This window comes from Hypoxylon trugodes (assembly GCF_022578975.1).
Source record: "Hypoxylon trugodes strain CBS 135444 unplaced genomic scaffold F4822scaffold_7, whole genome shotgun sequence".
In the NCBI taxonomy this organism is placed as follows: Eukaryota; Fungi; Ascomycota; class Sordariomycetes; order Xylariales; family Hypoxylaceae; genus Hypoxylon; species Hypoxylon trugodes.
The window spans coordinates 886,889-899,469 of record NW_026250022.1 but is presented as its reverse complement, the minus strand read 5'-3'; the positions used below and the strand labels follow the sequence as shown (position 1 = coordinate 899,469).

At 47.6% G+C, this 12,581-nt stretch overlaps 3 protein-coding genes across 3 annotated transcripts; 2 read left to right on the top strand and 1 right to left on the bottom strand.

The window, feature by feature from the left end:
- The first annotated feature begins 454 nt into the window (after positions 1 to 454).
- On the top strand, positions 455 to 2,483 carry F4822DRAFT_312344 (homoserine O-acetyltransferase). The gene is made up of 3 exons (XM_051455349.1): positions 455 to 683; positions 808 to 1,198; positions 1,251 to 2,483. The coding sequence occupies exons 1-3, from the start codon at positions 644 to 646 to the stop codon at positions 2,305 to 2,307; spliced, it is 1,488 nt and encodes a 495-aa protein (XP_051312096.1). The 5' UTR covers positions 455 to 643; the 3' UTR covers positions 2,308 to 2,483.
- A 2,444-nt stretch (positions 2,484 to 4,927) lies between these two features.
- Positions 4,928 to 9,532, top strand: F4822DRAFT_431192 (major facilitator superfamily domain-containing protein; the record flags this gene model as incomplete). Its single annotated transcript, XM_051461439.1, has 6 exons — positions 4,928 to 5,408; positions 5,558 to 5,618; positions 5,674 to 6,214; positions 6,265 to 7,284; positions 8,124 to 8,585; positions 8,672 to 9,532. 6 exons carry the CDS (start codon positions 4,928 to 4,930, stop codon positions 9,530 to 9,532), a joined length of 3,426 nt encoding a protein of 1,141 aa, XP_051312095.1.
- A 580-nt stretch (positions 9,533 to 10,112) lies between these two features.
- F4822DRAFT_409638 (cyclin-like protein) lies at positions 10,113 to 11,255 on the bottom strand. Its single transcript, XM_051458678.1, has one exon. The coding sequence runs from the start codon at positions 11,139 to 11,141 to the stop codon at positions 10,146 to 10,148; it is 996 nt and encodes a 331-aa protein (XP_051312094.1). The 5' UTR covers positions 11,142 to 11,255; the 3' UTR covers positions 10,113 to 10,145.
- Positions 11,256 to 12,581: the final 1,326 nt, after the last annotated feature.

Below are 12,581 nucleotides of genomic sequence, written 5' to 3'. Positions count from 1 at the left end.
TGACTGTGTGAGTGTTGTACAGCGATCACCCTTCCCTCAAAGAAAACCGGCCAACTATCGATGCGAAATGTGGGCGATGATTAGAGAGAAGGGGAAACGTTGAGTTGGGTGGGAGAGAATGATGGTGGTTCGGATAGAACAATGGTCGCGCGTTGGTTGAAGAAGCTATCGCGTGGTAGATTTTGGACGATGCAGCCTCAAAGCTTGCAAAAGGGTAAGGCTGCATGCAGGCAAGCGTAGTTATGTACAGTGTACCTTGTAGTTAGGTGCACCTACCGCGCGATTTAGAGTTTTAAGTACATTTAGCGACTGGATCCGCTAAATGTTATGGCCACCATATCGGCATCCACTGACATCGCATTTACGTAAGCGAAAAATTCTAGGCACGTACCCCCGATTTACACGCCGATGTCAAACGGGAGTCATTCACTATTGGACATCTTTTCCATTTAAAAGATGACGTACAACCAAATCAGATCCAATAGAAAACAACATTAAGGATTATACGCAGTTATACAATACGTACCCAAGAGAAGAATTTATATTTTCATCTACACCTTTATAAATATTTACGAAAAATAATCATCTTAGCTGTCGATTTCCTATTATTTAGGCATTTCGGGTTTAGTTGGTGCACGAGAAGATGGCTTCCGATAACAATGCCATTGCGCAACCAAAATATGGTCAGTTTAAACTTTTCATTATATTTCAAATTTGACAATTATATTTATATATTCTTAAATGTTATTTCAAAATTACCTCATAAACTTGCTTCCTGGGAAAGAATAGTGGCTGAATACTTCCAAGAAAGAACTCAGCAGCAACCTGAGAATCCGTTTGCAAACCTGATCCCAGATCAAGAAATCGCCATTATTCCCAGTTTCACTCTCGAGTCCGGAGTTACCTTACATAATGTGCCGTTGGCATATACAACGCGAGGAAAGCTATCACCAAATGCAGACAATGCTATGATCATATGTCATGCATTAACCGGTTCTGCTGACGTTGCTGATTGGTGGGGGCCACTCCTCGGTGGCTCTGGCCAGGCATTTGATACTTCAAGGTTCTTCATTATCTGTATGAACAGCTTAGGAAGTCCTTATGGTACAGCCAGCCCAGTGACCGCTAAAGACGGTGACCCGAACAATGAGAGATATGGGCCTGAATTTCCCCTTACTACAATTAGGGATGATGTCAAGTATGTTACGACGACCTAACCGAACTAAGAATTACCTTCTGACGTGAGACAGCTTGCATAAGTTGCTTCTGGACGATTTAGGCGTCCGCCAAGTAGCTGCCGTTATTGGCGGTTCTATGGGAGGTATGCTCGTACTCGAGTGGGCATATTTTGGCAAAGATTATGTGCGAAGCATCGTACCGATCGCGACGTCGAGTCGTCATAGCGCTTGGGGTATTAGTTGGGGCGAAGCGCAACGACAAAGCATATATGCGGACCCGAAGTATGACGATGGGTATTACTCCTTTTCTGACCCGCCCACAACCGGTCTTGGGGCGGCTCGTATGTCAGCGCTCTTGACTTATCGTAGTCGAAACTCATTCGAGGCACGATTTGGACGTAATATTCCAGATCCATCTAGACGCCAGACAATACGAGAGAGGCCTCGTCCCAGCACGCCGTCCGAGGCTCATTTCAACATTCACAATGATGGACATAAGACAAAACGTCTATCAAGGAACAATAGCTACACGGATAACCAACCGAGCGCCGCTAGCGAGAACGGTGCGAGTAACCCTAATAGTGCCAATGGTCAATCGCTTGATCCTCAATTCTCCGGTCCGAAGATAGACAGTCCTACTAAAGACACCAAAGAAGGGTCGTTGGGAACGACGACTTATTTTTCAGCCCAATCTTACCTTCGTTACCAAGGCGAGAAATTCGTTAAGCGCTTTGACAGCAATTGTTACATCGCCATCACGAGAAAATTGGACACGCATGATGTTTCGCGATACCGCACCGAGAGCATTGCCGAGGCTCTCGCTTTAATTGAACAGCCTACCCTAGTTCTAGGCATCGAAAGCGATGGGCTGTTCACGTTCGCCGAACAACAGGAGTTAGCGGAGCATATAAAAAATGCTAGACTTGAGAAGATAGACAGCCAAGAAGGTCACGACGCTTTCTTGTTACAGTTTGAGCAAGTCAATAAGTACATTCTGGAGTTCTTAAACGAAACGCTGCCGGACATTATGGCCAGAGAAGGGGAGCACGTGGAAGCAGCTAGCGTCGGTCACTTAACTAAATCCAGCACGTTCGGCGAAGCAGAAGTAGAAGACATCACCGCATGGTAGACGAATGTCAATGCGCGAAGAATATGACAAATGAATTGAGAAAAAATTTACCACAAAAAGTGACAAGAAATCAATGCCTTGTGCCGGAGGGTTTTCCGCATAATAATTAGAACATATATGGCTCGGCCTAGAACCGATGCTTGGCGTCGCCCGGGTTACGCTAGCATCTGGGATCAAGAGACATACATGAAAATGTACATACAACCCTACTTGCGTTGAGCTTCTGGAAGAGAGCTATATGGTCAAATCAGGCATTCCATACATGACATGTTCACCTAAGTCACCCAACCGAAGCAAGAACCTGCGTTAGCATCTGCAGCGAAGAGTGTAGGGTGCCGCTGGGCCGACTTGACTAGTTTACGTAGTCTCGGTGAGCACGGATATAAAGCGAAAATCGGGTTGTGATGAGACGATCATGAAATGTTCCTGTTCCAGTATTGTCGCTTAGGTAATTGTTCGTTAGTAATAGGACACCGGTTTCCCTTCCTACTCGATGTCGCGGTGACAGTCGCCGTCGCGGGATGTAATATTGTTGTAGGTAATAGCATGAAGAATTTGCTGCAGGAACGTGGAGGAATGAATAGGATCCAATATACATTTGGGTGTTTCTGTGTTCCCAATGGCCGTTAGTCGACTTCTAGGTGTGTCTTCTCACTACTGTATTCGTGACCGATAGTCTCCACGAAGAGGTAGGTTATATCCCATGACCTTGCAAGTTCTTCACAATGCTTGAGTTTTTGAGATATCGAAATGATTTCCGTCTTCGCTACCGGTTACCGTTATGGTTTAAGGGCGATGGCGTTAGTTTTTCTGTTACCAGCGAATTGAGAAAATGTAAAAATCGTTAGTGTCACGTTGTAGCACACGGCAATGTTATTGCTATCGAATAGTTTAGACCACGTTGTGGGATACCGGGGTCTGATTGGTCAACCACTCAGATGGAGTCACTGCCTCCTTTTTGGTATCTGCCGCCAAGCTAATGGTTTATTGATAGGTCACTTGTGCAACCTCGTCCTGCAATTTTCAACTCCGGCAGACGATAGACTTTATACTGAGAACTTTTAAAATATGATTGGGAAGTCAAATACCCTTCATCTCGAATCATTCATTCGATATCGAAAAAGCATAAAATTTAAAGCCAATCAGGTCAAAAGATTCTAGATATTTCAGCATGCTTAAGCAACAACTAAACTCTAAAATGTGGTTTACAGTGGCTCGTGCTCAATGATCGCCCCGCGAGCTCCACTCCGCCCGTGAGCGGCCTGGCGGCTCATCACGACTACTAGCGAGTATCCACTCTCAAGAACCCTTGCCTACAACTCTACATAGTACTTACACCCTACCTTCACCCTGTTTGCACCATGTCTAGCCTAAGCCTCTCCGAAGGAATCCCTTAGATCTCCAACTTATCTACTCCAAGTTAGGGATATCTCGAACATCTTAGTATCCTCTTCACTTAATATAGCGTCTTTCCAACTCGAGAGTCAAAACGACGGACTTCCCCTTGATCTGAACGAGGATGAGTCCCCACGTGAATCTTGCCGAGATGATGATTACGATAATCAGCCAGCTATACATAGTTCCACGACCACGTTTTCTCCCCTGGATATCTTCCTACCATGTAATGAGTTAGATCAAATAGCTACATGTCTAAACTATTACCTGCCCTATGTAACTTCTAGGTAACCACCCCTGAAACCCCCCACGATCAGAGGCAGAACCAATCATAACCTTTCCCCGGTCCGAATACATGGCCATGACGACGAAGCTATTAAAGAAACACGATACTTCAGCTATAAGGAATCCTACATAACCTATCATATCATTGTCGCATTACATCTGAACATCCTTCTTTCTGCTTTCGACGGTCTCCCGATCGGGTGTTGCACCAATGCGCAAATAGGTAGGTCGTCGAACTCGAGGCTTGTCTTACCAATACTACTTCGGATGACCAAGACCGTTTGCGCCTCTTACATCTTCGCTCTTCAGCATTCACCTACTTTTCCCATACCGCATTGGACCTGGACGCCTTGTCAAATTGGTCTCATTCAGCCTATCAGCAATCAGTCCAACCGCTGTCATCCAGGCCCGCATTGAAGCGTACCGAGGAACCCGTCCCTACCACACTATTGGATCGATGGCACCGACGGGCACCGTGTAACACTTACATAGAAGGAGTTTAATTACCGTAACGATCGTCCAAGTGCGTCAGATCAAGAATCCTCCCCCACCATCCGAGCACAACGAGGCTCTGCTGTATCATATTCAAGGGACATTACACGACTTTTTGCCTGTCACACTTTTCCTTTGTTTTCTTCTACCCCCTATTTTGTATTCTGCATCATTAGACAAGCGACATTCATCGCTTTTCAGTTTGGGGTTGAACCTCGCGCGCAAAAAGCCCTCATTCGCAGAACGTCATTTTCGGCATCGCCATTGTGCAGCCTCCCTCGCATACTCCCGCGTCGTGGATTAGTTTTACCGACGAAGCGCGATGAATTCCTCGTAACTAAGTCCAGCCTAGCGCTCACACTATTTTCGGGAAAGTTATGCATACTTTTATTTCGCAGCTGAGAGCACGAAAATACCAAAACAGGCGGACGTCACTGAGCTCTCAACGATGACCTCGCCACGGGCGGAGCCTATGACACCGGCGACCTACGAACGAACGTATGGCGGCAACCGGGCATTTCACAATTTCTTTAACGACTTCAGCCATATCCAAGACCCGAACCTACGGCGACGACTCGCGCTATCTGAAATCGATAAAGTTCCCTTTGGCATGTACCATGTGAGGGCTGTGTTGGTCGCTGGTATAGGTTTCTTCCTAGATTCGTACGATATTTTCGCGATAAACCTCGTAACCACCCTACTCGGCGTCGTATTCTACCACGGACCTCCTGGAACTGAAAAATATGGCTATGGAGGGAATTATGGGTTTCTACCGACACCGGTCAGCCAAACCCTTAAAGCATCGACGAGCGCGGGCATTGTTATAGGACAGGTCCTATTTGGATGGCTAGCGGATAAATATGGAAGGAGGAGGATGTATGGAGTTGAGCTTGGTATAATTGTCTTCTCGACTCTATGTTGTAGTTTAGGTAAGCTTCAAATGACCCTAAATCAAGATTCAACATCCTTCAAAACACCTAGAAAGTCGTTCTGCGCCTCTTTTGTATTATTCTACCCCTTAAGAAAGCAGATCGGCCCAATTCTCGGGGTGATGTCGCAAAGTCTAACAGGTTTATAGTTGCTGCCTCTCATTCCGTCAGCTTCACGGGGGCGATGACATTCTGGAGAGTCATGATGGGGTAAGATTACCAACAGAAACCCCTCTAGAATCGTACTAATGTTGCGGTTATGTAGTATCGGGATTGGGGGCGACTATCCCTTAAGCGCTATCATCACCGCAGAGTTTGCACCTACGCGATGGCGCGGTGCTATGATGGCGGCCGTGTTCTCCATGCAAGGGATAGGTCAGCTGCTGGCAGCAATCGTGGCCATAGTTGTCACAGCGTCTTTTAAGGGTGCCTTCGAACACGTTACCGCTGCCGAAAACTGCGACTACGTATGCCAAGTAGCAGCAGACCGCTGTTGGCGTATTATCGTAGGAGTTGGAGCTTTTCCTGCCTGTTTCGCTCTCTACTATCGCATCACGATACCTGAAACGCCCCGATACACTTTCGAGATCGCCAAGGACATCGAGAAAGCAGCCGCCGATATTAAAGCGTATATGGCCAGCCAATCAGAGGGAGAGGTCGATGAGGTTATGCAAGCGAAGATGAAGAAGCTCGCGGCCCCAGCGCTCAACATACCGGCAGCATCTTGGCAAGATCTCTACTCCTACTTCACAAAATGGAAAAATGCTAAAGTATTAATGGGGACGACTTTATCATGGTTTTTCCTAGTAAGTATCCCTTATTCTCGACCAACAAACCCGATCTAACAGAAGTCCAGGACCTGGCCTTCTATGGTCTAGGCTTAAATAACACACCAGTATTACAAGCGATCGGCTATGCTGACGGGGATTCGCTTTACTACATTTTATTTAACAGCGCGGTCGGCACGGCTATACTTGTCGTGGCAGGCTCTTTACCTGGATATTGGACCGCTATATTCACGGTTGATAGCATCGGTCGCAAACCACTTCAAATTATTGGATTTATTATTCTTACCATCATATTTGCCGTATTAGGATTTCTTTACAATAACCTCAGCAAGGGCGCTCTATTCGCTCTCTACGTCATAGCGAATTTCTTCTTCAATTTCGGTCCGAACACAACAACATTTATTGTACCCGGCGAGTGTTTTCCCACCCGATACCGCTCGCTAGGTCATGGCTTATCTGCGGCAATGGGAAAAGTCGGCGCCATCGTCGCTCAAGTCATTTCCCTTCCACTCCTCACGAAGGGCGCACCAACACCCTGCTCTGGCAGGGAATGTACGCCATGGTTAGATCGGCTGATGCAGATATTTGCTCTGTTTATGCTCTGTGGCACACTATCATCACTGCTAATTCCTGAAACTAAGGGGTACACTTTAGAGGAATTATCCGGCGAACCCCCGACTTCGTATAACGCGGGACGTAACGGTAGCTTTATGGAGACGCCGCCGAAACCCCGCTGGTGGAACCCGTTTTCGGGAGGACAACCTGCAGGTTTCTATTACCCTCGCATGGCGCCTGGAGGCCGCGCGGGGATTATGTCAACTCCTGAGTCGGCGGCTCGGGATGCGGCGAAAACTAAATGGTGGAAGTTTTGGAAACGTGATAAAACACAAACCGAGGAGAGCGATGCCGAAGGTGTCGCAGATGGGGCGACCGATTGTGCCGCTAGTTCGAGCTCGACGGCGGGGTTTACGGCATCTGGCGAAACGGTGGTCGCAAATGCGGGTGTGCTTCCCGGCTGGGGAGCTGGCTGGGGTCGGATAGATAGAGGAGGAAACCCGCTCGCTATGGATAATATACGGTTACAGGATGTAGGGAGTTTATTGAAATAAGGAAGGATACCCGGGTTATAGGATTACATATATGGTATAAGGCAATATCAACTCAAGGTTATGGGTTTGGCGGTTGGTGGGCTGGCTGGTGGGCATATGCATGGCGCTCGGATTGGAATACCTAGGGAAGGTCTATATTTGAGAATGATATACCTATCTGTTTTATATCTCTCACATAAAGGGGTTATATAAGAACTAAATGATGATATATTTACTACAGTCGCCTTGCCAGCAATGAACTACCTAGCCGTGGACGTTTAAATTCGAGATTCCCACCACTGAAGCCGAGGTGGATATTATAGGTATCGTCGACCCCTATTTCCTCTCTACTACCGTCCTGCTCCCACCTTGAGCTGGCAGCCAATTATAATGGGCGCATCTTTCGTCAGTTCGTACCTGACCTTATTGTCATTCACAAGTACGAGTAGGTGCAGTGGGTTATGAGTGTTCAGCTGGAACTTTGATATGAAACAGCTATGAGGCTATAATGAATGCCCTTTCCCCGAAGATGCATCCCCAACGAGAAAGAGGATCTCAGGAAGAAAAATAGGAATAGGAAGGTCCATTTCGTTGTTATTATCACTTACGACGGACAAGAATATCCCCGTTTATCATTCATCTGGCGGGCATCTCATGTATTGACTTGAACACATCGACCCGGCGACCAACCCCGTTTTAACCCCCATCAACTCGCATTGGGTTCGCGGGATCTATTCATTCCTTTATCATCAGTATTGTTCATACACCACTTTTCACCAAAATTTTATCAAGTCCTTCTCTCCTTTAACCCACTCCCATACATCCAACCCTTTCAACAGCCCACAAATCCTTCCACCATGGGCAAGTCTAAAAGCGAGAGGCTTAACCGTCGTGGTCGTGGCGATTACCGACCTCAGCGTGAAGGTCGACGTAAGAATAAAAAGAACAAACACCCTGATCCGAAGCCCAAACCTAAGACACCTCGAAAAGAATACCCTGAACTACAACCCAAGGCTTCCCTTCCTCCCCAAGGACCTCGTGCACCTCTCAGGCATTTTTGGGAGGATTACGCCAACGATTCTAGTCTCTCACGCTTCGGTAATTTGACCATATTCTCTCGCAAGAACGAACATTTAGACTCACAGGGTTCAGCCAAGACGGTTCGACCTCGCTTTCTATCCAACAGTACCACCAAAAGCACAGAATCAGGCGAAACTTCATCATCGTGCACTATGAGCGCCGATCCTGCAAGTCAGTTCGGTTATTCTAGTTCTCGCAACGCTCGATTCAAGAAGATTGTTGTAAGTATATTATCCCTTTATACCTACTGATTTGAATAATTCCTGGAGATAATAGGAGCGTATTGCTTACTACTACAATACTTTAGGCAGAGGTTGAACCTATCTTCGAAACTCCTACTACGAGAAACTTAGAAGATGTGCTTGCGGATCATCCTGATGTGAAGTTCCCAGGCCTTCCCGAGGAATCACTCAACCAAACTGTTGAGATGGTTCTAACAGTTACGCACGAGGTGATGATGCGATGGATGGTCAAATGGTGCCCTTTTCGAAGTTATTCAGTGGTCATGGGCCGAATCCGAGCGGCGGGAGACGCAAAAATAGAACCTATTAGCAACCCAATCATCGTCCCGGCAGAGGCCCTGAATACGAAAGCTACCGGCACTACATTAGCAAAACTATACTCTAACTGCCAGAAGGCTCGTATGAACCATCTTATTCCTACCGTAGCTGGCGTTGCGGAAGTCATCCAACACTGTATCATCCTCTGTCAAGTACTCAAGGACTTAGACACCGCGACTCTCTTTAAAGGCATCAAAGACACAGTCCAATATCTCCCCATTAGTCTTGACTGCAGATTGCACAAGATGAAGAAAGAAGCATCCGATAGAATCTCCCGTGCCAATCTTCCGCGTAGTACACGCCTCCGCGAGAAGCTAGAACTCAAGATACTCGAAGAAGCCACATTAGGCTTCGAGATCCACCGCCAAATCTATAAATGCCAGTTGCTTCAGTGTGTGAAGGAGATGCAGAACATGACTAGACGGGGCGGTTTCAGAAAGTCCACAGAGAACTTATCGAAGGAATTAGAGGCGAAACCAGCAACTAAACCGGAAGTTAAGCGAGAAGCCGAGCTAGAGGCAAGATCAAATGTCCAACAGGCCCTCTCGGCTTCCTCTTTTCTATCTATCAAGGAGCGGGAGGTCATCGTGATATCTGATTCCGAGTAGTGGTATATCCACTATCAACCTATGAACATGGCTCGATCAGAGCTTCTATCACCTAACAAATCTATTTTTGATAGTACCATACGAGGCCTTGCGATGATAATAGGGCACAAGACACAAATGTATGTAATATGCCTTCGAATAAGAACCTCAGCTAATGATTATCGACAGTGCGACGAGTTTTCGACGAATCTATCTAATTCGCATTGTTTTCAGATTTCGTCGTTCTGTAGATGGATACTCATGGGGAGTGAAAAATATCTTGGCGAAAAGCAGAGATGATGGCTCGGGGTTGAGAATGGCGCATACTGAAGCAGAAGATTTCCTGCCCGGGTCTCCTGGACGAAAGATGGCCAGAGACACTGGTAGATCCAGATAGGCCTCTATGTAACTTGCTCTTGCGTCGCCTTTTCGCAGCCCACAGTTCCGGGTTTCCAATACGTTTGCCAGTAGCCTGGCAGTAGGAGAGGCAAAATTCCCATATCTTATCCTCAGCCGCAGGACAATCGGTGGCTTAGTTGGGACAAGAACGATTGATTCATAAGCTTAGAAAGCTTCACAAATTAGAATGACAAAATAAAACTGATATGGTATAATTATATTTCATTTTGATACTTTAGTGATTTATTGCAAACTCATCTTCCTCCAATTCCGCAGCCTTCTCATCCATCTGCCTCATCAAATCGTCCTCTTCATCTTGCGCCTCACCACTCGCACTTCCACTCCCATTACCAATCATTAATCCTCTATTCCTCATTTCCGCCTCGACATCTTTCCGTGTAATCATACCCTTTTTTAACCACCTCTTTCCATCACCCTCCAACTTCCTAGCCCACCCCTCCAAACTCCTCATCGCAACAACCAAAAACCCTAAATCCTCCCGGTCGACATCGAATACCTCCCACCACGCACAATCCGGCAGATGTGCGCCTAGATCGCGGGCTGCCGCGTATATCGCGGCCACGGCTAGAGCTGAGGGTTGTTGTGTTAGGTATAAGAGCTGCGGGGACAGGAGCGCGGTATTCAAATACGCAATCGCGCGCCCGGAGATTTCAGCGCGCGGGAACGAGAGGAAGTCCAGCGCTTGGAGGTAGGTTATTGCGAGAGGATGTGGTAAGGCGACATGTGTGTTGAAGGAGATCGTGTATAAGATGCGCGCTTCGAGGGTCAGGATTCGGGAGCGGAGGGTTGTGTATGCGGTTTCGGATAGGTAGTATTCTTCCCTCTCCCTCTCCTTATCTTTATCTTTGGTTTCGTCGAGGGAAGGGTCGCGGAGAAGGGGCGAGCTGCGCGATAGGAGGTATGCGTAGACATTGCAGAGGTCCCGTGGTGGGCAGGGATGGGAGCTTAGTTTTGCGACGAGGTATAAGGCTGCGGCGGAGGTGTCGCTAAACCCATGGGATAGAGGGGAGTCGATGAGCCAGTGTCGCGCGAGGATCACGCAGGCTTGCGCTGTGACGGATTGAGGGAGGCGGAGGAGGACTCCGGCTGCTTGAGTTAGGCATTGTATTGTAAAGAATATTATGTCCTGTAGGTCAGAGGGGAGCGCGCTGAAGGATGTGCGCTGGTAGAGTTGATCGACTGTTGCGAGGGGGTTTGTTAAATGCGCCATGTGTGTTTAGGTGATGATGGGATGCTAATTGATATCCTTACATCCCATCTGTCACTGTAATTGGGGTGGCTGTTAATGTTTACTTGGAGACGTCATTGCGAGGCTGGAGAAAATTCAATTTTGAGGCTGAGACAGCCGAGAACCGATAACATCTACAGGGAACGCGATTTCTTATCTTGTTACCCACTAAATTAGTAAGGATAACCCGCTGGAGCTAGGGGTCCGGGGCCCCGCCTGGGTGGGTGGAGCAGGGGTTTACAAGGTTTAACAGGGTCCTAGCTAGCGCCACAGCGGGATGAGCCCCAAGCTCCTGTCCCTTTTCCCCCCTCCCAAAAAGAAAACAAGCCCCAAATTCTGACGATCTCAACTTCAACACAATTAAAAAACGAAAATGTGTCTCTTGATTCTGCTAATTTCCTTCCCTTTTCGTCTTTCATTTTCGCTGCGCTAATCCTACAGGGGTCTAAGTCACACATCATGCAACCGGTCGCATCCGCGATATGTCGTCCTATGCCAGCCATGCTGCCATACTGCCATGCTAGCTACCTACGTATCTCGCCACCCGCTACCCTGGTCGATAGTCGTAGCAGTTTGCCCTACCTACATCAAAAACTGGGTTACTTCTACATGTTCCTTGATCATCGTCTAAGTCACTGTACAAAGCCATCGTCGAGGTACAAAGCTATCATGAAGGGATCATAGACCAGGCATTTTGTGTCCTTGGCACGTCGGCGTGTTCGCCAATCTGTGGATACACTTTACACCGGCCGCCTTGGGATCGGAAACGTACCAATGAGACGAGGCTGTATATACTCCCTCGTAGCCGGACTCCCGTCGAGACAATACATGTTAATATGCAGGACAGGTTGACGGGCCTCGTCTGGGACATTGCACCCAGTTTCGGCACCAATCTGATACCTATATCATGCATATTCGGCCCTTGTCAGACTCGCAACCGGGGCAAGAAGGTTCATGGAACAAATATGGAATAATTTCTAAACCAGATGACGACCACCACTTACCCAACCAGGCGTATTATCTCTTCTGACGTGGGGGTCATATTCCCTGCTGCAGCCACTTCCATGTGTGTAACAAGAGATAGATCTCCGCCTCCCCGGATCAACGAAGTACCCTGACGGACCGCCGGGCTCTGATGCCGAACAGGTTCTTACAGCCTGCTCTATAATGCCTCATGGAGCTGTGGCTAGGGGCTCTTTGATCATGGTCTCCGATTACGGCTGGAGTCCAAGACCATGTAATTCTGCGAAGGCTGCTTATATCCCGCGAACATATAGGCCGCCAAGCCAAAATCCCGTGTGACCATGGCGTTTTTCATGTAAGATTTGATGCCGAAGTCGGGATACTGGTTGCTCTCCAGTAAAAACGGCTCGACTGAATTTGCCGGAAAGGTGTTACCCTCACTTCCCCCCCCTTTTCCCT